Here is a 26,002-nt window from a genome sequence, read left to right as displayed (position 1 = left end):
TAGTTCCCAGAGGGCCCCAGCCCGGCTCCAGGAGAGGGGCTGTCCGATCTCCCTCCTTTCTTCTGTGCTCCCAGAGCTAGGTAAAGCATCCCTCTAGCTTCCCTTCTCTTCTGACTGCTGCCCAGAGGGTGGGCTCAGGGGTGGTCTGGGAGGGGTCAGCTTTTGGACTCACTGATCTGGACCAGACCCAAAAGCAGGTAGCAGAGGTGCTCATTTGCATGGTATTTCACACTTCAGTTTACGTGCCAGTAAGGTCTCTCCCACACCTGGCTGTGGCTAGAGGAAGCTGGACCTGACCTTCAGCACAAGCCTTCCCCCATCCAACTCCCAGTCCTCTGGCTATAGACCCACTGGATCCCGGGCTGGGAGCCAGAGGGCCTTAAAGGGCCTCCGAGCAGGCCAAGTAGGAGCTAAAAATACTCGAAAGGGTTTGGGGGGGGGGGGCTCCCTGTGGAATCTCTGGGAAAGGAGGGGCCTAGGATGTGGGGCTGGAATTAGGGCACCAGCCCTGCCCCACTGCCCATGAGTGGGCACAAGGCTGGTGCAGGGTGAGGGCCGAACGGGTATAGATGGCAAAGGGATTTCTTTCCATCTAGTTGCCATTCGTGCCTGGCTCTGCCTGCTCGGTACCCCAGGAGGCTAAGAGGAGGGGCCCCTCCGCCCATGCCCTCTGAGATGAGCAAAGCTAGGAGGTCACGGTCACCCGGCTCCTCAGCCACCTCACTACCCACCCCCCCACCCCAACAACTTGGTCAGGGTTCAGCGGGGGTCCAGCAACACCGCCACTGCATTTCGTGCCCTGGACTGCAACCGGGGCTCCCCAGGGACTCCTCGCCCACCGAGGCCTGGACCTACCCCTTCAAGGTCACGGTAGCCATCCCTCAGCCTCTACCTCCAGCCAAACCTGAGCGACCGTGCTAGAATGCCCCACCCCCACCTTAGTGATTCCACCCCCGTGGAAGTGCCACTTGGGTCCCGACCTCTGCTCCCTCTAAACCGAACTAGTCTGCTATTTGCCCTTGGTTCCAGGTCCCCTAAACCCGGTGGGGCAAAGATTCCTGGGTGCTTGGGTGGAGGGGGGACACCTGGGAGTAAGTTAAGGCCAGTCCCTGATGCCACAAGGAGTCAGACGGACAGTGCTCACGTTGGCCATGACTTCATAGTCAGAAAGCCCTCTTGAAGAATGAACCCCTTTGTCCCCCCTCCAGGGTTGGTGGGACAGCTGCTGTCCCCATTTTACAGATGAGGCACTCACAGCTCAGAGAGGGAAAAGAAATTGCCGCACAAGGCGGAACAAACCCCGTGAGCAGGCCGTCAGGTTTTTTTTTCCCCATAGGCTGGCTGGAATGTTCCTTTCCCACGGGCTTTTGCTTCTGTTTCTCACCTGTCAGTTGCTCCGGGGGCAGATGTCCATGGGTGGTCAGGCAGCGGACTCACCGGGCACCCTCTCCGGCCCAGACAGTGGATGACTAACCTGGCCTGGCTGCCACCCTGGTACCCTGCCAGCCTTCCTGCCTGCACCTCCTAGCACTGCTCTGCTTAAAGAAGCCGCACCCCCGCCCCCAGCCACACTTCCCAGGGTGAGGTCTGAGCCCGAGGAGTGAGGTACAGGCAGAAGCCCCACCCCCTTTCCAGCACCCCCAGGCAGCGCATTCCTGACATCAGTGGGCGGAGGCACCCCAGTCCCGGCATGCCCGGGCCCTGCCCTGCCCCCTCCTTGCAGCCCTTGCTTACAGGTCCCAGGAAGGAGCTGCAGGTGGGGCCGTTGCTGTGCACCTCCAGACTCTGGCAGGAAGCCCAGAGCCCAAGTTCTGAGGCGGAAGCCTCAGGGTGATAGTGTTGCCGGGGCCAGATGGAGGGGTACCTAGGTGGTACCCCTCACCCAGAAGGCTGCGTCCATCAGGGTCTGGGAGGCGGGCCTGGCCGAATGTCCAGAGGCTGCCAGGAGATGATGCCCCAAGAACAAGGGGGACGTAGAGCTGTCTTCTCAAACTGAGGTGCCCATGTTAGATATGCAGGTTCCAGGGCTCTACCCCCAGATGCAATTTGGACAGTCTGTGGTCGGCTGAGGGCTTTGCTGTTTTAACAAACATGCCAGAGATTTCTGATGCTGGTGGGCTAAGGACCGTCTTCTGAGATCCTGCTTCCAGGCTGATCTGCCTTCCTCTCCAATAGCCACCTCTCTGGGACGGGATGGGTGGCCAGGGCCCAAAGCACCCTTGGAGGAACTTGCGGTTAGCATCCCCAAAGACGGATTCTAGGCAGGCTGGGGGCAACGTGATTGTCCTCTCCCATCCCCACGCTGGTGCCCACTGCCAAGAACTCTGCCCTGCGGCCCCATTGTCCAAAGTGTCAGGGACCCAGCCCCCCGCACCTTGTATGCCCGTCTCAAGGTGGTGGTGGTGCCGTGTGGGGGGAGAGTAGGTATCACCCAAGTCACTTCAGGGCCCTGCTGACCTCGGCTCATCTGGCTGTGGTTTAGGGGACACTTGCTGCATTCACTCGTTACCTCCTATTCTTTGGTGCCAGCCCCTGGACCGAAGTCCTCATCGGTCTCCATCCGAAGACCCTCATTTAGAGGGGAAGGACCCAGGCCTCCAGCAGCCCACCCCACCCCTCACATGGTTTCCCCTCAGGCCCCCCGGAAGTTGACCTGTGCCAGGATTCCTCCAGACTTTCTTCCGGTCTACCTTCGCCTCAGAAGCCAAAGCATTCCTTCCAGAAGCCAGATCCGACCGTGTCACTCAGATGCCAAACATTCCTCCCCAAACCCAGATCTGCTCCTGTCACTCCCTTGTTTAGAAAAATCCTTCTGTGGCTGCCCTTTCCACCCTGTCCTCCTGTGTGGCCCCACCCCGCCCCCTGCCCCCCGCTGTACTAGGAGCCTTGTGGATTCTGAGTCACCCTGCTTGCTCATACTTCCTGGCCTTTGCACATGTCACACCTTTGCCTGAAGTGCCTGCCCTCCCTCCCTTTCTTCCTGGCGACTCCTCATCGTCATCAGCACAGGTCGGGCTCCCCCTTCTGTGTGCCTCCCTGACTGCTCCCCACACTGGATCTGGGCAGATTTGCTCCCCGCTTTCGTCTCCTGAGGCACTTACTTCAGATGTCTGTTTTCTTGCCGGACTCCCCTGCACTGGCCACTCCTGGAGGGCGGGGGCCAGCATCCATTCATCTCCTGACCCCAGATCCTGGCACACAGCCTGGCACCTGGGACCCAGCAGATGCTCTGGAAACATGGTGAACAGGGAGTTGTTTGAAGCAGGCCTTGGGGAGTCTGAGCTCGGCTTCACTAACCTCCTTGCCCCCCAGGCTCCTGGCTGGTGCTCCCCGGGACCTCGCCATGCCTGATGGCTATACCAACCGGACCGGTGCTGTGTACCTGTGCCCGCTCACTGCCTACAAGAATGACTGTGTGCGGATGAACATCTCTGAGAAAAGTGAGGGGAAGGCTCTGGGGATCAGCGCTGGGTCAGGGGTCTGGTGGAGGGGGGTAGCACAGAGAGAATGATCTGGAGGAGCTATCAGGCTTACCTGGGCAGTTTCTATTCCCTTCTTGTCCAGCTGGGAGGAGGGAGCTCTTAGAGGAGAGTGGGACCACATGGGATTTGTGAAGCTGAAATTAATGGCGGGCTGGAGGAGGGACACGGGGCGGGGGGGGATGCTGTCTGCAGGAGTAGAGGTCCAGAAAGACCAACCCCTGCCCTCGGAGGCTCCAGGCACAGGGAGGATGAGTGCCCCGGCTCATGATCCCTCCCATGCCGACAGGTGACCCTGATCATCACATTATTGAGGACATGTGGCTCGGGGTGACTGTGGCCAGCCAGGGCCCTGCGGGCAGAGTCCTGGTAAGTGGGTACTCACTGTCAGCTCCCCCCACCCCAGCCCTCTCCTTCATTTCCCAGCAGCTGGGGAGGGAAGCAGAGGGCAGGGGAGGGGTCTTGGGTAACTGAGCTGGGACCTTGCAGATGTCCATTTCTATGCCTGTATGTCTCCAGGGGCCTGAGTGTCCCTTCGATCCTACTCTTATGTGGCAGTGGGGTGGGGGGAGGGGTGCTGGCATGCGCCTAGGGCCTGGCATGGCTTGGGTCCTGTCTGAATCACCCACTTCCTCTCCCCCCATCCCCACCGCCACCCCTCCCCCCGGGGTGCTCACCCTTCGTGGGAACGAGCTGAGGGAACTGTGAGGAGGAAAGGGCAGAGAAGGCCTGGGGCAGTGCGGCCTGGGCCCGCTCCTTCCTGACAGGCTGCTGGCGGAAGAGGCACAGCCCTGCTGACCCCAGCTCACCCGGCTGGGGTTTGGGGGCCACTCCCTGCTGTCACTTGCCAATTCCTGGCTGCATTCTTCAGTGTCGGTCCCTGGGGTGGGGGTGGGGGGTCTCAATTTCTGAATCCCAGATAGACCGTTCTTTTTTTCAAAAATATTGATGTGAAATTTACAGACAGTGAAATGTACAGATTTTACCTTTTAGTGAGTTTTGACACATTAAACACCTGTGTCAACAGATACCCATTAAAGAAATATTTACATCACTCCGGAGAGCATGTCCCCTTCCAATCAATCGCCACCCCCATAGTCATCCCTGTTGCAATTTCCGTTACCTTTGAACACTGTTTTAAACTCTGGGTTTGCATCAAATGTCGGAGCTTAAAACTGAGACGCCGTTTTAGAACCATGTTATGGATGGTGTGGTCTAGGATTCCATTTAAGGCAGTCCTAGATCCTGGGCCCTTCGACAATTGTCCGCTGACCCGTCTGTTCATGCCACAAATGTTTAGTGAGCACCTACTGTGTGCCGCGCAGTTTGCTGGCACCAGAGGCTTAGCAGTGACTCAGGCCCATGGCTGGAAGGAGACACAGAAAGCAAGCACACGAGACCCAGGCCTAGTTCTGGATTTCACCTGACCCCTGGCTGTTTTACAAACACCTTGTTCTCATCGATTTGCCCCACAACTCTTTGTCGAGCCCCTCTAGTGTGCTGGGAGAGGGTATGACAGGGGCAGAGCAGTCTAGCCCAGTACTGAGGAGCTCAGACGCAGGAGCCTGACAGCCTTGGTTGGAGTATTCTCTGCTTCTGTCTGGGACCCGAGAGCCTGGATCCCACATCCCCTCATCCTTTCCCCTTTTCCTTTTGCCGAGATCTGTAAGCCACTCTCCCGCCCAGGACCTCCCAGCCTTCCAAAACGTGTTCCCAACCTTCAGAGCAGATTTCCAAATCCCGGAAAGGAGACGCAGGTCCAGGTGTCACTGTGGGAAGAAAAACAAGCCAGGAGACCTCTTCCAAGTCCTCCCTAGCAAAGCCAGAGGTGCACAGGGCCAAGGATACAGCGGGTCTTCGGTCCCTGCTACGGGCTCAGGCTGTGTGTGTTGCGGGGGGGGTGTGTCCCCAGGTCTGCGCCCACCGCTACACCCAGGTGCTGTGGTCAGGGTCCGAGGACCAGCGACGCATGGTGGGCAAGTGCTATGTGCGGGGCAATGACCTCCAGCTGGACCCCACTGATGACTGGCAGACGTACCACAATGAGATGTGTAACAGCAACACGGACTACCTGGAGACGGGCATGTGCCAGCTGGGCACCAGCGGTGGCTTCACCCAGAACACTGTGTACTTCGGCGCTCCGGGTGCCTATAACTGGAAAGGTGGGGACCAAGGGGGACGGAAGGAGGAGCACCCACTCCCAGCCAGCTCCCCCCCCACCCCGGGACAGCCAGCCCAGACCCTCCCCACCAGAGGGCAGAAGAGATCTCTTGCCAGCACCTCTACTATTTTAAAGCGCCTACTATGTGCCAGAGGCTTTACACGTATTATGTTAAGTAATCCTAAAATACTCTTATGAGGCAGGTATCATTATACCCATTTCATGGAAAGCTGAGCCTCCGAGAAGTAAGGTAAATTGCCCAAGGCCAACAGTAAGTTACGAAACCTGGACTGGGGCGCGGGTCCATCTGACTCCACTTCAAGAATTTGAAACCTTATTAAAACCATAAAACACGCTCCTGGTACGACTGCTGACTGGGGCGGAAGGATTTGGTAAAACAAAGAGTTTAAGTGCCCCTCCTCTCCCACCCACTTCCCTCGTCCTGTTTCCCTGGGCAGATTACTAAGTGTCTCACAGAACCGCCAACTTATTTTAGGATATATAGATCTCTCTCTTTTTTTTTAATTTTTTAATGTTTATTTATTTTGAGAGACTGCGCGTGCGCGTGTGAACAGGGGCAGGGACAGAGACACAGGAGAGAGAGAATCCCAAGAATCCGCCTGACAGCACAGAGCCCGACGTGGGGCTCGATCTCACAACTGTGGGATCATGACCTGAGCCCCAACAGCCACAACCAAGAGTCGGATGCTTAACCGCCTGAGCCACCCAGGCACCCCCAGGATATGCAGATGTCTTTTCTACCACACACGTTGTAGCCTCAGTGAGGCTTCTGTCCTTACTGCGTCCTTGTTATGGTAGAATCAACCGGCAGAGAGAGGCCTTCCTCTTGACCAACAGGTAGCCCAGGGCATGGTTGTAGCTCGACTCATCTGAGACTGAGGCCTCTGCTCAGTCCTCTGGTCCTGCCTCCCCTGCCCCCTGGTCCTTTAGAACCTCAGCAGGGCAGTGGCTACACCCCAGCAGCAGACCCATGGAGCAGGGGACAGGGAGGCAGCCTGAGTTTGGGGGCAGAACCGGGAGATAATAGCCTGGCATCTGGCCTCAGGGTCTAGAATGAGGGAAGAGTCATCTAGCATCCAGGAGCCTGGATGACCAGATTCTAGCCGTGTCTCTTGCAACTGCTTCCCATCCCTGAGCCTTGCTTTTCTCATCTGTAAAACGGGCATCATCATTCTACTTCACAGAATTATTAAAATAAAGGGGACGGGTTTTGCCAATGGCAAAGTGCTCACAAATAGAAGGGGTTATTATTGTCCTTATTGGGGTGGGGGTGGCAGGGGGACCTAGATAGGGAGGATGAAGACAGTGGTGATCTAAACTCCTCTCCTCCCCCTCCCGGAAATTCTTGTGAAGGAAACAGCTACATGATTCAGCGGAAGGACTGGGATTTATCCGAATATAGTTACAAGGAGCCAGAGGACCAAGGAAACCTCTATATTGGTGAGTCCAGCTGTGGTGGCTCATTGGGTGGTAGAGGAAGAAGGGGGCTCAGTTCCTAGCCTGCTGGCCCCTCACCTTCAGTGCCTGGTACGACAGCGAGGCCACGGTGCAGGTGTGAGGAGGGCCATTGAGTTCAACTAGCACACGCCCGTTGAGCACCGCCTGTATGCCGGGCCTGTTCTGAGCACCCGAGATGCAAGGTCTCTACCTTCATGGAAGTCACAGTCCAGTGTGCGGGCAGGATTGGAGGCTGGGCGTCCACAGTCCACTTTCTTTACCAACTTGGGATAGAGGAATAGAAGATATTTGGGGGATTTGGGGGGGCTGGGTCCAGAGTGGAAGGGGACAAAGTGTACTGAGCCTTGATTGACCACCCTCCCCTCGTCCCAGGGTACACAGTACAGGTGGGCAGCGCCATCCTGCACCCCACGGACATCACGATTGTGACGGGTGCCCCACGGCACCGACATATGGGCGCTGTCTTCTTGCTGAGCCAGGAAGCAGGCGGAGACCTACGGCGGAGGCAGGTGCTGGAGGGCACGCAGGTGGGCGCCTATTTTGGGAGCGCCATTGCCCTGGCAGACCTGAACAATGATGGGTGAGAATCCAGGGACATTCTCGGGGGCCAGGGGGAATGGTGAGGGGGGCAGGCTCGTGCAAGCCACAGGGCAGAGAAATGGAGGGTTGCGGTTGTTCATTTGTTTGCATGCTGTTTACAGGGATTTGCAAGTCAAATTTGCGCGTTGAGTTGCAATTAGACACTAGGCGATTCCGGGTATTTACGTGTCAATTGCACAACACCTGCATCTCCGTTTGTCAGTTTATGGTTCTAGTGGATGTGGGTTGTTTGGGTGTGATCTGCGGCTCCATGGCTTCTCCAGGACACACGGTTCCTCTTAAAGGGTCACGCTGGCCTTCCCATGCCCTTCACGTGACCAGAAATGCCATTTGTATAGCCGTGTGTTCTGGCACAATTGTACCTGCTAAACAAGAGTTCTGTTGTATATTGGAGGCTGACCCCACACTCCCATTTCCCCTCCTTCTCTCCTGTGCAGGTGGCAGGACCTCCTGGTGGGCGCCCCGTACTACTTTGAGCGGAAAGAAGAGGTGGGGGGTGCCGTCTATGTCTTCATGAACCAGGCAGGCACCTCCTTCCCTGCCCACCCCTCCCTCCTTCTTCACGGCCCCAGTCGCTCTGCCTTTGGCTTCTCTGTGGCCAGCATTGGTGACATCAACCAGGACGGATTCCAGGGTATGAGCCAGCACTCCTGCCCCAGCACACCCACTGACTGAGTGCCAGCCGCATACCAGCCTTGGCAGGGCCTGAAGAGGAGACTGGGGCCCAGGGCCAGGGAGCTCACAGCAGTCATAGAGAGAGGCCGTGCGGAGGGAGCCACCAGAGGCAAGCTCGGTGGACCTCCTGGAGGAGTGGATGTACCACTCACTGGGCATCGGAGTCTGGGCTGAGTGTGCACAATGGAGGGGAACAGAAGGGGCACAACATGAGCATGGGGTACTTGCCCTCATCTGCCCAAATTGAGCGGATGTGGGGTGTTCACGTCAGAGATGAGACCGGAATGGCCTTGTGGAGACGGGGTAGACGCTGTGAAAGCCGGGCGGAGGAACTGGGGCTTTACGTGTGGGTAATGGCAGAGGGGTGTCCAGATAAGGTTTTGGGGCAGGGATGTGATCTGATAGCTTGGAACCGTGAAAGATGATTCTGGAGGGTGATATGGAATGATTGGGGGAGAGCAAGGCTGGGGTATTAAGATCAAGAATGTATTCTTTTTTTAAAATATTTTTTATGTTTATGTTTGAGAGAGAGACAGAGAGACAGAGTGCAAGTGGTTGGGGGGGTGGTGGGCAGAAGGAGAAGGAGACACAGAATCCGAAGCAGGCTCCAGGCTCTGAACTGTCAGCACAGAGCTTGACGCAGGGCTCGAACCCACAAACCGTGAGATCATGACCTGAGCGAAAGTCAGATGCTTAGCCGACTGAGCCACCCAAGTGCCCCAGGAATGTATTATGTCAAATGTGGGGTGTTAAGGGCTGGGACAAAATGGGAGCCCAGATATAGAGGGTATCCAGTGCTCTACGGGACTTGGGGACCAATTAGACCTGGGGTGTCAAGGAAAGGGGACAGATTAAGGAAGAGCCTGGTTGCCATGAGAGCACCTGGCTTATCTGGAAACCACTTTTTCTGACAACCTTGATTTCCCAGAACATACCTGAGAACTGAAAGGAAGGCAGAGGAGCCTCTAAAGAGCCAAAATAGGTGCTAGAAAGTTCGGTTAGCAAAGCCTAAGCATTTACTGATAGAAGAGTTGTCTGGTTTCTACTCAGGACCTACTTACTTTTCCTTTACATACTTTACATACAAGCTTCGCTTTCTGGGTACCTAGGCCTTGTCAGATCAAAAACAGCAAACTAGAAAGAGTGTAGTAAAATTTAAGATAGTAAAACATTCGGGGCTTATTTGTGGAAATACTGGTTAGAATTAAAAATTTTTTTTTCATGTGTATTTATTTCTGAGACAGAGAGAGACAGAGCATGAGTAGGGGAGGGGCAGAGAGAGAGGGAGACACAGAATCAGAAGCAGGCTCCAGGCTCTGAGCCATCAGCACAGAGCCTGACGCGGGGCTGGAACTCACAAACCGTGAGATCATGACCTTAGCCAAAGTCGGTCGGTCAACTGCCTGAGCCACCCAGGCGCCCCAATACCGGTTAGAATTTTAAAAGTCTAAAGTCTAACGAATCTTAACAAGAAAAGTTATCGTGTGATTAAAATTCCAGGGGCGCCTGGGTGGCTCAGTTGTTTAAGCGGCCGACTTCGGCTCAGGTCATGATCTCACGGTCCGTGAGTTCGAGCCCCACGTCGGGCTCTGTGCTGACAGCTCGGAGCCTGGAGCCTGTTTCGGATTCTGTGTCTCCCTCTCTCTGACCCTCCCCCGTTCATGCTTTGTCTCTTTCTGTCTCAAAAATAAATAAACGTTAAAAAAAAAAAATTAAAAAAAAAATAAAATTCCAGCCCCCAGTGGTAGACAGACAGGGACTCAAACTGTCCTCTTTTCTACTCATTAGTTGTGTGCTTTGGGGTTTTCTGAGTCTGCTTCCTCACCTGTGAGATGGGATGGGAGTACCTACCCCCCTAGGACTCTTGTCAGGATTAAATGAGGTCAGTGCTTGATAACTACGTGGCAAAGTCACCAATGGGGAACCCTTCTTTTTGTGGCCCTGCTGGTAAATGCGATTAGAAGAACCGGCTATCTGAAGGGGAGGCTGGTAGAGGAGATGGAAAATACTATAACAAGGAAAAACAAACCCTAGGCCAGGAATCTGGAGTTTAGGCCTGCCCGTTGGCGTTAACTTGGCGGTATGGCTTTAGGTAAGTCATTTGCCTCTCCTAGACCTACTTTAAAAGGAAGCAACTGGGCTCACGATGGTCCTGGTTTTAATCCCCAGCCATCGAGCTCTGTTCCCTGATGTTCTGAAGCACCGCCTGGCAGGATGAGGTCAGTTTCATGCTGGCCCCTGTGGCCTTGGAGCGCAAGGCTGGAGGGACAGGGGGCCCACGGTACCCAGAGTCAACCGTCCTGCCTCTCTTCCCCAGACGTTGCTGTGGGAGCCCCATTCGAGGGCTTGGGCAAAGTGTACATCTATCACAGCAGCTCCAGGGGGCTCCTCAGAGAGCCGCAGCAGGTATGGATGGACAGGGACAAAGGGGGCTTGCCTTCCTTCCCCGCAGACACCTTCTCCCTCTTCCCCCTCTGCCCCACTCCCCAGAGCTCACCCTGAGCCTGTCCCTACCGCTTCCCCCTGCCCCCAGGTGATCCCTGGGGAGGAGCTGGGACTGCCTGGCTTGGCCACCTTTGGCTACTCACTGAGTGGACGGATGGACGTGGATGAGAACTTCTACCCGGACCTCCTAGTGGGGAGCCTGTCAGACCATGTTGTGCTGCTGCGGTAAGCCAGGGCAATGGTAGATGGGGGCCTTTCTCTCCTCCAGCCCTGTCTGTGTGGAGCCCCATCTCTGTCCACCATCTCTGGGCACCGGGTCCATGCAAGTGTGAGCCCCAGGCCTGGCCTGACAGGGGGCAGGCAGGAGGCACTGGTGTCTGTGTGTTTTCCCTGCAGGGCGCGACCGGTCATCAACATCCTCCACAAGACCTTGGTAGCCAGGCCATCCGTGCTGGACCCTGCGCTCTGCACAGCTACCTCCTGGTAAGACTCTCGGCCCCTGCTCTGTCCACCCACTTCTCTATATATGAGCACGCCAGGAAGGACCCTGGCTCCCAAACCCCTCCCCTGGCAACTCCTGATATCCCACCGTTAGAGGGTTGGTTCTTGGGGTAAGCATTGCCCCTCCTATCCAACCTCATTAAAAAGCCGACTTCTTTGCAGGAGGTAATAGGCAAATTACCCACTTTGGTCGGGGCAGGGGGGAGGTAGTCGAGCATGGGTTTGGAGTGGGAGCTCTGGACTGCAGTGTTTGAATAAATCCCAGCTATGCCCACTGCAGTGGTATACAGGGGTGGGCTCTGGGGAGTGGGTTCCTAGAGGAGGAGGGGAGAGGGAGACACTTAGGGGGACAGGACAGAGAGCCACCTTGGGCAAACTGTTAATCCCCCTGAGTCTCAGAGTCGTTGCCTATAAAACAAAGTTAACAATAATAACCAACTTGCAGGACTGTTGTGATAATTCAATGAGATAACGTACACAAAGCCCTTCACACGGCACCTTGTACACCCTACGTGCTCAGAACGTGTTAGTTGCTAAGATGGTGACAGTAATAACAATGGTGATGACCCCGGGGTCTGTGCGTGAATGAGGCCTGGATCAGAAGGCAAAGGGCCACAGAGCAGAGAGCAGGGGTGAGTGGGAGAAAGAGATCTGGACAGCAGGTCCTATACAAGACTGGGCAGGGCACCAACCAACGGGTGACTTCAGGCAACTCTTTCTGCTCTCAGGGCCTCAGTTTCCCAACTGGTGACCTCTAACCCTGTGTTCTATGGCTTTAATGGGAGTGGGGAGGGAAGAAACCAGGGACACCCCAAACCAGCTGTGTGGACTCCCCAGTTTTGTCCCTGCCTTTCCTTCTAAGGGCCCTGGTTTCCCCTTGCCCAGTACAGGGGTGAGAGCCAGGGCCTGGATAACTGGGTCCCGCTGTGAGCAGGCCCTCCTATGTGTCTCCTGCCTCCCAACAGCGTGCAGGTGGAGCTGTGCTTTGCTTACAACCAGAGTGCCGGGAACCCCAACTACAGGAGAAACATCAGTGAGTGTGGGGGTGCGGGGCGGGGAGGAGCGTGGTTACCTGGCCGCTTGCTAACCACCCCATCCACCTCCAGCCCTGGCCTACACCCTGGAGGCCGACCGGGACCGCCGGCCGCCTAGGCTTCGCTTTGCACGCAGCCAGTCAGCGGTCTTCCATGGCTTCTTCTCCATGCCAGACACGCGTTGCCAGAAGCTGGAACTGCTCCTGATGGTGAGGGAGGGGCGAGGGGTGGGACACTGATCCAGGATCTCTGCAGGAGGTGGCTAGAGTCCCACCAGGTCAGGGGGGAGGGATTGGAATCTCCCCAGAGGCAGAGGAGGGGGAGGGTGGCCTGGAAGGCCATTGGTCTGCAGGGGGTACAGGGAGCAGCATATGATAGGGAGAGAGACCCTCGGAGGGAGCATGGGCGCCAAAGGGCTCATCGCCCCTGAGAAAAGTGAGGGGTGTGAGACTCTTGGCTTAGTTTGTGTCTGGGAGAAAAAGAGGCCTGTGAGCGGGGGACCAGCTCAGCCCTTCTCTAGGATATCGTGGTTGAAAGAGCACGGGGGCACCTGGGTGGCTCAGTCGGTTAAGCTTAAGCATCTGACTTCGGCTCAGGTCATGATCTCACAGCTTGTGAGTTCGAGCCCGGCGTAGGGCTCTGTGCTGACAGCTCAGAGCCTGAAGCCTCTTCAGATTCTGTGTCCTTCTCTCTCTCTCTCTCTCTCTGCCCCTCCCCTACTCACACTCTGTCTCTCTCTGTCTCTCAAAAATAAATAAACATAAAAAAAAAAAAAAAACAGAGAGCACAACCTGGGGACCTCGGAGATGAAGGGAGGCTCAGCAACTCCCCCCACCCCCCAATCTCTGGGGAGGAGGAGTCCCATCGGGGTTTTTCAGTGCGGAGGGGCCTCAGTTTCCCCTTGAGGGTTCAGTGTGGTGTGAGGGTTCAACCCGGGGGGTGGGGCGGGGAAGGGGCGTGCAGCCCTAGGCTCAACCCACCCGCCTTCCCCAGGACAACGTCCGCGACAAACTCCGTCCCATCATCATTTCCATGAACTACTCTTTACCTTTACGGATGCCTGAGCGCCCCCGGCTGGGGCTGCGGTCCCTGGACGCGTACCCGGTCCTAAACCAGGCACAGGCCCTGGAGAACCACACCGAGGTGGGTGGGCCCAGGGTCGGAAGGGCGGGGCCCGGGAAGGCTGTGGAGCGAGAAAGCGCTATGGGTGGTGGGCCCTTACGCCTCCGGCCTCCTCCAGGTTCACTTCCAGAAGGAGTGCGGCCAGGACAACATATGCGACAGCAACTTGCAGATGCAGGCGGCCTTCGTGTCGGAGCTGGGGCAGCCTCTGAGCAGGTGCGGTCCAGGCCGCGCTGAATGGCCAAGGGCGGGGCGGGGCTTCATTGGGTAACTGAAGATGAGGGGCGGGGCCCTTTAGGTCAGAGATCAGAGGGACCCCGGAAGATCTGAGGGGAGGGGCCTCAGGGAAAGGCGGGGCTTTAATTGACCTTGGGGGTGCTCAGGCTGGCCTTCACCGGCCAGGAAAGGGGCTTTCTTCTCCGGGGGAGGCTAGAGGGCCGGGCCTTGCCGTCCCGAGAAGGGGCTTTCCTCACCAGCGGGCCTGGGGGGCGGGACCTAGTTGGCCTGGGGCGGGGCTCTGGGCTCACCCTGGTCTCCTTCCCGCCTCAGGCTGCACTACAGCAGAGACGTCCCGAAACTACACCTGAGCATCAACGTGACCAACACCCGGAGCAGGGAGCGGGCTGGGGAAGACGCCCACGAGGCGCTACTCACCCTGGAGGTGCCTCCCGCCCTGCTGCTGTCTTCAGTGCGCCCCGTGAGTGCCCTCCGCGGAGCAAAGAGCCCCACTGGGGCTCCGCCGAGCATTTGCATGCTTATATGCATGTCGTTTACATGTGTTCTTAGTTGTCGTGTGTCCACCCTCTTTCCTCTGGGCTGGGCTTCCTCAGGTGCTTGCAGCGTCCCTAATGCTAGGGGAACCCGGTGCTCAAGCCTCTCCGGCATCAGACCCAGTGTCACAGGGAAGGGGCTGACCTGATTTGTCATCTTTCCTCAGTCTGGGACGTGCCAGGCCAATGAGACCATCGTCTGTGAGCTGGGGAACCCCTTCAAACGGAACCAGAGGGTGAGTGCTAGCCAGACCTTCCCAGCCCTGTGGGTCCCAGGCTGCTACTCTGATGAGCACCTTAACCTTGCTTGTGCCTGACTGCTTCCCAGGCCTCCTTGAAGCAAAGAGCCAGGGTAGGACACAGGGAGATACAGGGGGGCAAGAGGAGAGACCCAGAGACTAAGAAAAATGGGGCCACTAGGGAGCTACACACAAAGCTAGAGCAGGTGGAGGTGAGGCAACTGGATTTTGCTGAGCACCTACTATGTGCCGGGCCCTGAGTCCAACACTTGGCACTTTTTTTATGTTGTAATAAAACCTTTTTAGGTTTTTTTTTTAGGTTGTAATTCTCACAACCTTCTGAGGAGGTAGGTACTGTTTTATAGAAAGAAAATACAGGCTTAGAAAGTACAGTAACTTGCTGAAAGTCTTGTAGCTTGAAAGCATCGGAGATGTCATTGACAGAGAAGAAGGGGAAAGGGAAGCAGGATGAGGCTAGCAAGGCGGAAGAGTGGACACAGGTGGCCAGGTGGAGACCCCTTGCTCACAACGGGGGGGAGGCGGCCAGAGAACCAACTCCCTAGGGTAGGGTTCAGTCCCTCTGTCCCCCGTGGCATTGCTCCTGCCCGGCCCCAAATGCCCCTCTTTGCCTTCCCGGCCCTCGTGGCAGATGGAGCTGCTCATCACGTTCGAGGTCATCGGAGTGACTCTGCACACGAGGGAACTCCAGGCGCAGCTACAGCTCTCCACGTGAGTGACCTTGAGACCAGTCTGTGTCAGGAGTGAGGCGCCCTGGGGCCTCCTCCTGCCCCAGCCTCAGCCGACACATCTCCCCTACCCCCTGCGTTCCCTCCCCAGGTCAAGTCACCAGGACAACCTGTGGCCCATGACCCTGACCCTGCTGGTGGACTACACGCTCCAGGCCTCACTCAGCATGTGGGTACCATGCCTGCCCCAGCCTGCTGTGCCTGTGCTGGGGCTTCTGTGTCCTGAATGTGGCTCCCAAGCTCCTCGGACACACCTCTCCCGACCTGGTGTCCTCAGGCCTCTACTTCCCCTGGGTCATCCCTTACTTTAACAACAACAATCACTATTATTATTATTATTATTGTTATTATTAGTCTCCTTGCAAGGCAGGTAGCAGTGGAGGAATCAGCAACCCTGGGGCTAAGGTGTTGGTGTGGCCCTACCATTTCATGAGAGCTCATTGTGCTAGGAATTTTATATACATCAGCTCACTGACTTCCCACAACAGCCCCGTGATACAGCAAGTGTTATTAACTCCATTTTACAGATGAGGAAACTGAGGTTCTGAGAGCGTAAATCACTCACTTGAGGCATAACTAGCAGACAGCTAGTAAATGCCAAGCAGGGATTTTTCTCAGGTCTGCCTGATGTTGGAGGAGCTGTGGTTCACCTTCCTCGGTGCCCAGCCCCTCTGCCAGGGCCCCTCCCACCCCCTCACTCCAGCGTCTTTCTTACCCTTAGGGTGAGTCACCGGCTACAAAGCTTCTTTGGGGGAACAGTGATGGGCGAGTCTGGCATGAAAACTGTGGAGGATGTGGGAAGCCCCCTCAAGTATGAGTTCCAGGTAAGGGGGCCACTGGGACCCTGGGCGGGGACTGCTGGGAAGTGTGTGGGGGGGTGGGTCTGGGGTCTGAGGGTGTGAGGGTTGGGATGGGTGAGATGGAGGTGGTCTTCCAGGAGGCGGTGGCCATGACACCCCTTGTGCCCACAGGTGGGCCCAATGGGGGAAGGGCTGGCAGCCCTGGGGACCCTGGTCCTAGGGCTGGAGTGGCCCTACGAAGTCATCAATGGCAAGTGGCTGCTGTACCCTACAGAGATCACCGTCCACGGCAATGGGTCCTGGCCCTGCCAACCACCTGGAGACCTTGTCAACCCTCTGAATCTCACTCTCTCGGTAAGGACACCGTCTCTCTCGGGGATCTTTCATTTACATCTCATTTGCATTACACCTCATTTGCATGCTGCAGGGAGGAAGGGCGGCGTCTTGCCCTCCCTCTCCTCATACCCCTTTAGGAGCCTACCTCTCCCCCTCCCCTCCCCCTTACTCTGCTCCCACCCCTTTTTCCTAGCCGACCCCTTCTTCCCTCTTCAGGTCCCTGGGGACAGGCCGCCATCTCCACAGCGCAGGCGACGACAGCTGGACCCAGGGGGAGGCCAGGGTCCCCCGCCAGTCACTCTGGCTGCTGCCAAGAAAGCCAAGTCTGAGACCCAACTGGTGAGTGGCCAGGGCAAGGTTGGAAGGGACCATCCCCACCCATCACAGCCTATGTGGGCACGAGGGGGCACTGAAGCAAGGCTGATGGGTGCTAGTCACCAGGAGCCCCCAGTCTGATGAGGTGATGTGACCCCGTGGCTTGAGGAGCCCCTAGTCGGAGGGAGGAGACTCATCTCCTGCCTCAGTGGTTATCCTACTCTCCTTGCCGCCAATTCAGTGGGCCAAAGGAAGAGACACTGGCCGTATTCCTGAGAGCCCCATCCTGTTGAGGGTGACATAGCGGCTTAAAGCCTTGGACATGAGGACTGGGGAATGGGGAGAGACAGGATGAATGGCAAGGGCGGGGGGGGGGGGGGGGGGGGGGGGGGGGGGAGGGGGGGTGCGGTCCGGCAGGGAGATGTGGGTGGTGCGGGGCGCCCTCTGCTGGAAGGGAGAGAGGAACAGGCCTGGGAAGCACGTTGAGGACTAGCTGGGGGACGTAGGGGGTGGTGTCCCAGGTGGCAGGAGCTGGCGTGAACAAAGGCTCAGTGTGGGAGGGGCTGAGAAGGGGGTGTTGGGTGTTGGGCCCCATTTGTACACAAAGGGATCGGACTTCAGGTGGAGGCCCAGACCGTCTCATGTCCTGTATTCCCTGCCCACCTCAGAGCTGTGGCAGTGACCGCACCCGCTGTGTGTGGCTGGAGTGCCTCATTCCCGATAGCCCCGTCATCACCAATGTGACGGTGCAGGCACGAGTGTGGAACAGCACCTTCATTGAGGTCAGTGCCTGGATCTGGAGGTCACTGCCCCCTACCAGGGTGGGGAGAGCATCAGGGAGAGGGTGAGGCCAGGGTCCCAGCAAGGCCTTAGGTGCACATGCGTGCCTGTGCGTGCGTGCGTGCGTCAGTGACAGCATCGTATTTAACATGCGGCGAATGGGACACCTGTCACTGTATGCCTGTCAGCGTTAGTTCGTGTGTCTGCCTGTGGACATGACCTAATGTCCGTCTCCAGCCAAAACGACCTTCTCTCGTGTGTCCGTCATTCTGTTTGGGGTGTGTGTGTGTTCCTTTCCCACGTCCACGCCTTTGCTGTGCTGGTCCTTCCCCCTCTGTTGTCGCTGCATGAAAACTCCTCTTCGGCCCTCAGGCTCTCCCCAGATGCTTCACCACCAGTGAGGTCTTCTCTGACTTTTCCAGCTGCAAACGCTCTCCCTAGACACCCACAGAACTTTTTTTTCTTTTATGTTTATTTATTTATTTTGAGAGCGAGGGAGCGTGGGGGAGGGGCGGGGGGGCGGGGACAGAAATCCCAAGCAGGCTCTGCGCTGTCAGGCTGTCAGCGCAGAACCTGAGTCAGGGCTCCAACTCACAAGCCGTGAGATCGTGACCCCAGCCGAAATCGGTAACCGACCGAGCCACCCAGACACCCCCTACCCACAGAACTTTCTCAGAAGCTGCACATGCCACTGGTCACGTTCTACTCTAGGTTACAGTTACTCCTGTACCGGCCTCCTCAGGCCACCTAGACCATATTTTTCTGTAAACGACTAGATTATGAATCTTTTCAGCTTTTGTGGGGCAGACGGTTTCTGCGGTAACTATTCAATTCTGCCATTGTAGCACAAGCTGCCATAAACAATATCTAAACGGATGGGCATGGCTGTGTCTCAAAAATATTTTATTTACAAAAGCAAGTGACGGGCCAGATTTAGCCCAGAGACCTGACCTGGACTGTGACCTTCCTTGTCTCTGCTGTCTGCAGCATCCGGCATAGGGCCTGAGGCAGAAATGAATGGGTGAGGGGTGCCTGGGTGGCTGAGTCAGTTAAGCGTCTGACTTCAGCGCACAGTCTGTGGGTTCGAGCCCCGTGTCAGGCTTGTGCTTACAGCTCAGAGCCTGGAGGCTGCTTCCGATTCTGTGTCTCCCTCTCTCTCTGTTCTTCCCCTGCTTGTGCTCTGTCTCTCTCTGCCTCTCAAAACTAAATAAAAAAAAACTTTAAAAAATTAAAAAAAAAAAAAAAAGAAATGAATGGGTGATGTGCATTTGTGTGGAGACGCCTGGCTCTCAGGTCCCTTGGGCGCCTCTTAAAGATGCTGTGTCGGGGGAGGGTACCCTGGTGGGGGGGGGGTGCTCGGGGTCAAGAGGGAGGCTCAGAGGGGCTTCAGCTGCTTCTTTTAATGCATCCCTCCCCCTCCTCCTGCTTCCAGGATTACAGAGACTTTGACAGGGTCAGGGTAAGCAGCTGGGCTACCCTGTTCCTCCGAACCAGCATCCCGGCCATCAGCATGGAGAACAAGACCGTGTGGGTGAGTGAGCGTTTTGGGGAGCAGGGGTACCTGGCCGGGGCAGGGGAGCACAGCGCATCTTTAGCTGTGTGGTTCTGAGTCGTGGCAGCACCTGGGAATCCTCTGGAGGGCCCCTGGGGTCTGGACTGCACCCCTAAGCAATGAAATCGGAGTCTGTGGGGGTGGGGCCCCCGTTTGGGTATGTTTAAAAGGCCCCTTGGGGATTCTAATGCGCAACCAGGGTTGAGAACCCCTGCCTGAGCTTACTGGACCTGCACAGCTTCTCTGGGGAGACCTGCCATCCCCGTGGAGACTTGAGAACAAAGTTCTCCAGCTTGGTTCCAAGCTACATCGGGGAGGGGGAAAAAAAAAAAGGCAAAATTGTTAACAATTTGTTGTGAAAAGGATTTAGTGGAGGACATACACACGGGAGCTGAAGGGAGGGTTGGCTAAATATATTATGGTGTATTTCCTAAAATAAATTAAGGTAGTGGGGGAAGGGCCAGAAAGACCGATGGAACAGAACAGAAATTTATGTTATTACGCAGACGGCACTTTTAAGCAGCGGAAGAAGTTAGGTTATTAAGCTGGGTTGGGAGAACCCATTTGGGAAGTAAAGACAAACCCTTACCTCACATGATAACCAACTATACAGTTGAGTTAGAGTAGATATTTAAATATAGGAAATAAAACTTAATACGCCAGAAGAAAACTCAGAGAACAATTTAACAGTAATCTTTAGTTATGGGGGGAGGGAGTCATTTTACTACACCCAGAAGTAGCAAAGGAAGTATTTGACAAGTTAGACCATGTGAAGTTTTAAAAAAAATTGATGATAAAAAAACTAAAAGGGCGAATGATAGATTGCTTTTAAAAATGTTTCTAGCACATATGGTGAAGTGTTGGTATAGATGTATTTAAAATTTTTTTTTAATGTTTTTATTTATTTTAGAGAGAGAAAGGCAGAACGTGAGCAGGGGGAGGGCAGAGAGAGGGGGAGACACAGAATCCGAAGCAGGCTCCAGGCTCTGAGCTGTCAGCCCAGGGCCCGACGCGGGGCTCGAACTCACAAACCGTGAGATCATGACCTGAGCGGAAGTCGGACGCTTAACCGACTGAGCCGCCCAGGCGCCCAATTTTTAATATGTAAAGGTAAATAGGGCAGCATAAAGATAAATGGACAGTGTACACAGGGTGAACTAGAAATAGTCACCTCAATAGTGAGGTCATAAAAATAACAGCAGCAAGGTTTTTTTTTTTTTCTTCCTATCAGATTGGCAAAGATTAAAAAGAATAACGCTGTCCGTGCTGATGAGGTAGAAGGAAATGCTGTTGGTCAGGGTATAAATTGATGGATTCTTTTTGGAAATGCATTTGTCAATATCTATTAGAGTGTAAAATGCACACTGCTTTTGAGGCAGCACATGATAATACGTCTTAAAGAGCTAACAGGATGAATAGGCGAATATAAATATACGAGGATATTTTAAAGCGTTGTTTATAATGGCATGAGATTGGAAACAGTCTGCATGTCTTTCGCTAGGATGTTGGTTCAATAAATTGTGGTACATTTTCTAGAATGACTCTGCAGTCCTCAGAAGAGGTGAGGTTGATCTTTATTAATTGACATCACAAAATGATGATAATAAAACAAAGAGGAAGCAGGTCGCAGAAGAGTGTGCAGCACACAGAGACCCCATTTCTGTGGGAGAAAAAAGTGTGTATGTTCAACATATGTATTAAAAAATATGGAAAGAGGTTCACTGAAATGTTGAGGAGAGTTATTTCTAGGAAGTAAAATTACTGGGAACCTTTCGTTTTCTTTATATCATCTGTATTTAAGTTTCTTTAATGTTTATTTATTTTTGAGAGAGAGAGACAGAGACAGAGAGAGTGCAAGTGAGGGAGGGGCAGAGAGAGAGGGAGACATAGAGTCTGAAGCAGGCTCCAGGTTCCAGCTGTCAGCACAGAGCCTGATACGGGTTTCGAACCCATTAACTGTGAGATCATGACCTGAGCCGAAGTCGACGCGTAACTGCCATAAGTTGCCCCATGATTATTTCTTTAAAAATTATTTTGATTATTTTTTGTTTAAATACAGATGATGGGTGCCTAGGTGGCTCAGTCGGTTAAGCGTCCAACTTCAGCTCAGGTCATAATCTCATGGTTCCTGGGTTCGAGCCGCGTTGGGCTCTGTGCTGACAGCTGGAGCCTGGAGCCTGCTTCGGATTCTGCCTCTCCCTCTCTCTCTGTCCCTCCGCCGTCTGCACTCTGTCTCTGTCTTTTTCTCTCTTTCTCTCAAAAATAAATAAACGTTTAAAGAAATACGTATTTTAATTTTTTTTAACGTTTATTCATTTTTGAGAGACAGAGACAGAGCTCAAGCAGGGGAGGGGCAGAGAGAGAAGGAGACACAGAATCAGAGGCAGGCTCCAGGCTCTGAGCTGTCAGCACAGAGCGTGATGCGGGACTCGAACCCACCAACTGCAATATCATGACCTGAGCCAAAGTCAGACCCTAAACCGACTGAGCCACTCAGGTGCCCCAAGAAATATATTGAAAAAAAAAAAAAAAAAAAGAAAGAATGATATATAGTCATAGTCAGAAAAAAATTTTCTCTATTTAAATATATATACATTATGTATATAAATAAGTAATGTAATATAAATATATAAATATAAATATATAAAAATATATATACATTATGTAATATAATTTTATACTATAATACCATATATAACATTTATATGCTATGTATGGTATATTATATTATAATGTTATGTATTATATATCATATTATATATAATGTTATATATAATTATAACAATATTGTATAATTTATAATATATACTTTACATTGTATATAATATATATTATAATGTATGATTATATAACATGTTGTAATATATGTAATATAATTTTATATTATAATATACATATACATTGTAGGGGAAGAAATATGGTGCTATAAGCTCTGCATTCTTTATTTTTTTGTAAATATTTGTGGAGTGCTGGTTATGTATCCGGCAAACACATTTAATCTTTCCCAGTAACCTTTGAAGTAGGTATCATTCTCAGAGTCTCCATTTTACAGAGAGAGGTTAAGTAACTCTCCCAAGGTCACACAGCTAAGGAATAGCACACGTGGGACTTGAACCCAGGTAGTCTAGTTCCAGAACCCATGCCCTTGGCCGCTCTGCTGTCCTGTGGGGTAGGCATGATGATCTCCCTATTAGAGAGCATGAAATGTACATTCCAAGGGGAGGAATTACTTGTCCAAGGCCACACACACAGCTCATCCAGGATGGGTAGGTTACAAACCCAGATTCCAGGCTGCCTCCCAGATCTGACGCTGGTCCTTTGCTGCCGGTCTGCACCTAGGGAAAACCAGAGAGAATGGAGGCCTCTGCCGCCGTCAGTGGGCGGGCAGGGGCTTTCTCTGGTCCCGGAGTGCCCCCTGCTGGTAGCAGGTCAAACAGCAGGGTCCTGGGCCCAGCGTGGGGCCCCAGAGGGCAGACACAGGGCTGAGCCTCTTCCCACGCTCGCTCGCCAGTTCTCCGTGGACATTGACTCTGAGCTGGTGGAGGACCTGCCAGCGGAGATCGAGCTATGGCTGGTGCTTGTGGCCGTGAGTGCCGGGCTGCTGCTTCTGGGGCTGATCATCCTCTTGCTCTGGAAGGTGAGGACCCCAGACCACCACTGGGACTTCCACTCTGGGACCTCCCACCAGCAGACCCTCGCCAGCCCTCCCTTCACCCCATTCCTCACGTCTCCCCCACCCTTCCCCCATGTCATCCCCACCTTTCTCCCCAGCTGCCAGTCGCACCCCCTGTCCCATCCTGACCTCACTCACCAGGATATTCCTGCCTGGCTAATGGGGGGGGACCTGCAAGCTGGAAAGGAGAAGCCAGGAAGCTCTGGCTTCCGGCCACACCACCAAGCTGGGGCTGGGGCCGGGGGGCTAGGCATCCGGGCTCCGCAGCCCTAAGCCCCCGCCCATGAGTGCTGCTGGCAAGGACCCCCCCAGCTCCCCCTGATGGCCCATCCCCACCTCCTCCCCTCCGCAGTGCGGCTTCTTCAAGCGAGCCCGCACTCGCGCCCTGTATGAAGCTAAGAGGCAGAAGGCGGAAATGAAGAGCCAGCCGTCAGAGACAGAGAGGCTGACCGACGACTACTGAGGGGGGCAGTCCCCCGCCCCCCGGCCCACCCGGGTAACGCGGCCTCCGGGCCCTCTTCCCTGAGCCTCGCAGCTGGCCGGGGCCTCTGACTCTGTCCTATCCGCTCCTCCTCCCCATGGGCCCTCTCTGCACTTCACTCTGTCCCCAGCACCACCCCTAAAAGCAGGCCACTGGTCTCCCTCCACTCCCTGGGAGAGCTCATCGTGTCTTCTCACTGCCTCCCCTGAAGACTTGGGGTCCCAAGAGGGGGCCGTAAAATGCTCCCCATGCCCCTTGGCTTTCTGGGAAAGCTTTCTTGGAAAAGGAGCAAGGCCAAGGCGAGGCCCCATCTCTAGGCCACACAGCAAACTTCCGGAGTGAGTCTACACCTCCTGAGAAGGACGGGACTAGTAGAGTCCTTCTCCTGGGAACTAGTACTTTTCCTCCTTGGAGCCCCCCCGCCCCAACGGCATGGTCAGGGGAGACCACCACCCATCCTGGCCCTCTCATCAACAATCTCAGTGCCCCACCTCTGTCTCCATCTGCCTCCCTTCTCCTCTCTGCCCTCCTCAGCTCCTCCTTCCTCTGGGGCGTGGGGTGGGCAACCTCGCCCTCCCTGTCACAGTGCAGGGAGATGGCATGTGTTTGGGTCAGGGGGTCCCGGCTTTGAGGGCCTCTGGGTGGGGGGAGGAAGCGGCTGGGCACAACTTCCTGCGGCCCGGATTGCTGGTTCGCTGATACCCTTCGTCTTCTCCACCCCCCACCCCAATGCAGTGCGACTTCTTTAAGCGGACCCGCTATTACCGGATCATGCCCAAGTACCACGCTGTGCGGATCCGGGAGGAGGAGCGCTATCCGCCTCCAGGGAGCACCGTGCCTACCAAGAAGCACTGGGTCACCAGCTGGCAGAGTCGGGACCGATACTACTGATGTCCTCCCCGATCCCACCCCTGCTCCCCCTGGTGCCCCCTTCTATTTATCATAAGTTATGCCCCGGACGGTCCACAGGGGCCACTGCCTTTGGCTGGCAGCAGCAGACTCAGGCACACACACCTCTTCGAGCACGCGCGTGGGCTATCTGGCCACGGGCTCCCCGCAGGAGGGCCGGGGTCGCGGGCCTTGCAGCGCCAAGCTCACCGCAGCCCTGGGCCCTGGACACACGCGGGCCCCCCTGCTTGTGGCCTGTGCTTGTGCACCACGGCTGGCGCGTGGACATGCGTGGCCCTGCCTCTGCCTGTGCCAAAACGAAGCCAAAGGGCCTCCACCAGAGCCAGGAGGAAAATGCCCCCGCTGTGGTGACACCTCCCCCATGCACACTGGACCCATCTTGAGCCATAGTCACTGGATTGACTCTGCTATTAAGTCTAAAACTACTGACAGGGAGCGGCGCGCCGGGCCCCCAGCAGCAGCTCCCGGCACCCATGCCAGAGGGCGCGGGGGCCTGCCTCAGGTTGCCCACCGTGGCGTTTGCAGGACTGGGCGTGCTCAGACCCAAGAGCAGAGTGAGCTAGAAGGAAGGCCCCCGAGATGGCTTTCCTTCACGGACCTCTGTGAAGCCTCTCTCCTCGGCCACGGCCCGCACTGGCGAGGAGAGCAGTCTGGAGGAACAAAGACTGACAAAAGCCGCTGGCCAGCTCGACACGTGGCGGCGGGACTGCCCTGGGAACTCAGTGGAATGCTCAGCAGAGGAGGGGACCAGTCCTGGGCCAAGGAGATGTTGGACGTAGAGGAGATCCCACTTCTTACCCACCACTACCGCGCAGGCCTCTGAAGGCCTGGAGAGACCATCTCCCCCCACCGCAACACACGCAAGGTCACAGAGGGAGCGACACTTGAATGTAGAACAGGGAGGGAGCCCTGGCCCTGCCCCCTGGGCAGAACTTATTCTGCCCTCACTGACCATGGGGAGGGGACCTAGAAGGAGAGTTCTTGGCTGTCCTTGGCTTTCTCAGAGCCAACCTAGCTCTGCCTCCTCCCCCGTGGGTAGGTCCTGAGGCCCAGTCTAGAAGTTGAGGCCGGTTCCAGGGAACCTCTCCTGACCCCTGCCTCTTGGCGGTTCCCTTTTCCAGTCCCTGTCCCCTTCCATGGTACTGTAGCGGGAGGCTCCCTCCCCCTCCTTGTGCCTTCTTTGTATATAGGCTTCTCAGGCGACCAATAAACAGCTCCCAGTTTTTATGCACTGCATCGGCCTCCATTCACCCCCACCCTGTACCAACCCCAGTTCGGTCTGTTGGATAGTGATGTCATCTAGCTGACCCCTGGGCGGACAAAGCCAGGTGCGGGGAGGGATCTTAGAGGTGGGGAGGGGGACATACCAGCCCCTGCTCTCAGTGATGTCCTGGTCTAAGGGATGGTCGTGGACATATAACTGAGATCCAGAACCTGAAGTCAGGGAGAGGACCTGAGTAGACTGAAGAGAATCCCAAACGGCTTCTTGGTGCACAGTGCTGGCCCTGGGGGAGGAGGAGGGAGGGAGAGGTGGTGATGTGCAGGGTCCGGAAGAGGCAGAAAGCTACTCTGCTGTATAGAAACAGGTAGTCCTGGATACTGGTGCAGGGAGGCTGAGTGCAAGGGCGGAGAGCCAAGAACCTTCATCCAGTGGCTGGATTCAGATAAGAACCTGCTTTTCTGCTGCAATTGCACCCAAACCCCCGCCCCTAGGCACCATGTTGAGTAGATCAGAGGGCGAGCCAGGGACCCAAGACTGGAAAGATGGAAAGGTCCTAGTATCTATTGCGCAGACTCTGGGCAGGGGTACCTGCAGTCCTAGTCTTGTGGCCACTGCTCCAGGGCTGCTTTGGTACTGAGCCCCCTTGGCCCACGTTATTGGGCCAAGCCCTCCCTAAGGCCCCC

General features: G+C 55.3%; 1 protein-coding gene across 2 annotated transcripts in view; it reads left to right on the top strand.

Moving 5' to 3' along the window:
- Nucleotides 1-25,324, top strand: part of ITGA3 (integrin subunit alpha 3) — a 30,205-nt gene extending 4,881 nt beyond the window's left edge. Inside the window, exons 3-27 of one of the 2 annotated variants that reach the window (XM_078437290.1) lie at nucleotides 3,313-3,440; nucleotides 3,769-3,848; nucleotides 5,392-5,641; nucleotides 7,015-7,101; nucleotides 7,492-7,699; nucleotides 8,157-8,353; nucleotides 10,712-10,800; nucleotides 10,928-11,064; nucleotides 11,236-11,322; nucleotides 12,306-12,373; nucleotides 12,447-12,583; nucleotides 13,368-13,517; nucleotides 13,615-13,712; nucleotides 14,046-14,193; nucleotides 14,434-14,502; nucleotides 15,155-15,234; nucleotides 15,343-15,420; nucleotides 15,973-16,075; nucleotides 16,223-16,405; nucleotides 16,604-16,726; nucleotides 17,371-17,484; nucleotides 18,915-19,013; nucleotides 22,546-22,671; nucleotides 23,060-23,203; nucleotides 23,924-24,038. In XM_078437290.1, coding sequence (XP_078293416.1) covers nucleotides 3,313-3,440; nucleotides 3,769-3,848; nucleotides 5,392-5,641; nucleotides 7,015-7,101; nucleotides 7,492-7,699; nucleotides 8,157-8,353; nucleotides 10,712-10,800; nucleotides 10,928-11,064; nucleotides 11,236-11,322; nucleotides 12,306-12,373; nucleotides 12,447-12,583; nucleotides 13,368-13,517; nucleotides 13,615-13,712; nucleotides 14,046-14,193; nucleotides 14,434-14,502; nucleotides 15,155-15,234; nucleotides 15,343-15,420; nucleotides 15,973-16,075; nucleotides 16,223-16,405; nucleotides 16,604-16,726; nucleotides 17,371-17,484; nucleotides 18,915-19,013; nucleotides 22,546-22,671; nucleotides 23,060-23,170 — 2,950 coding nt within the window. In that variant the 3' untranslated portion in view covers nucleotides 23,171-23,203; nucleotides 23,924-24,038. Of the gene's footprint in view, nucleotides 1-3,312; nucleotides 3,441-3,768; nucleotides 3,849-5,391; nucleotides 5,642-7,014; nucleotides 7,102-7,491; nucleotides 7,700-8,156; nucleotides 8,354-10,711; nucleotides 10,801-10,927; nucleotides 11,065-11,235; nucleotides 11,323-12,305; nucleotides 12,374-12,446; nucleotides 12,584-13,367; nucleotides 13,518-13,614; nucleotides 13,713-14,045; nucleotides 14,194-14,433; nucleotides 14,503-15,154; nucleotides 15,235-15,342; nucleotides 15,421-15,972; nucleotides 16,076-16,222; nucleotides 16,406-16,603; nucleotides 16,727-17,370; nucleotides 17,485-18,914; nucleotides 19,014-22,545; nucleotides 22,672-23,059; nucleotides 23,204-23,923 lie in introns of both variants that reach the window. The other variant, XM_078437289.2, reaches the window with a different exon arrangement.
- Nucleotides 25,325-26,002: the final 678 nt, after the last annotated feature.

This window comes from Panthera onca, chromosome E1, assembly GCF_046562875.1.
Source record: "Panthera onca isolate mPanOnc1 chromosome E1, mPanOnc1 haplotype 2, whole genome shotgun sequence".
NCBI classification, from domain to species: Eukaryota; Metazoa; Chordata; class Mammalia; order Carnivora; family Felidae; genus Panthera; species Panthera onca.
The sequence above is the reverse complement of the archived record's forward strand: the minus strand, read 5'-3'. Positions and strand labels throughout refer to the sequence as shown.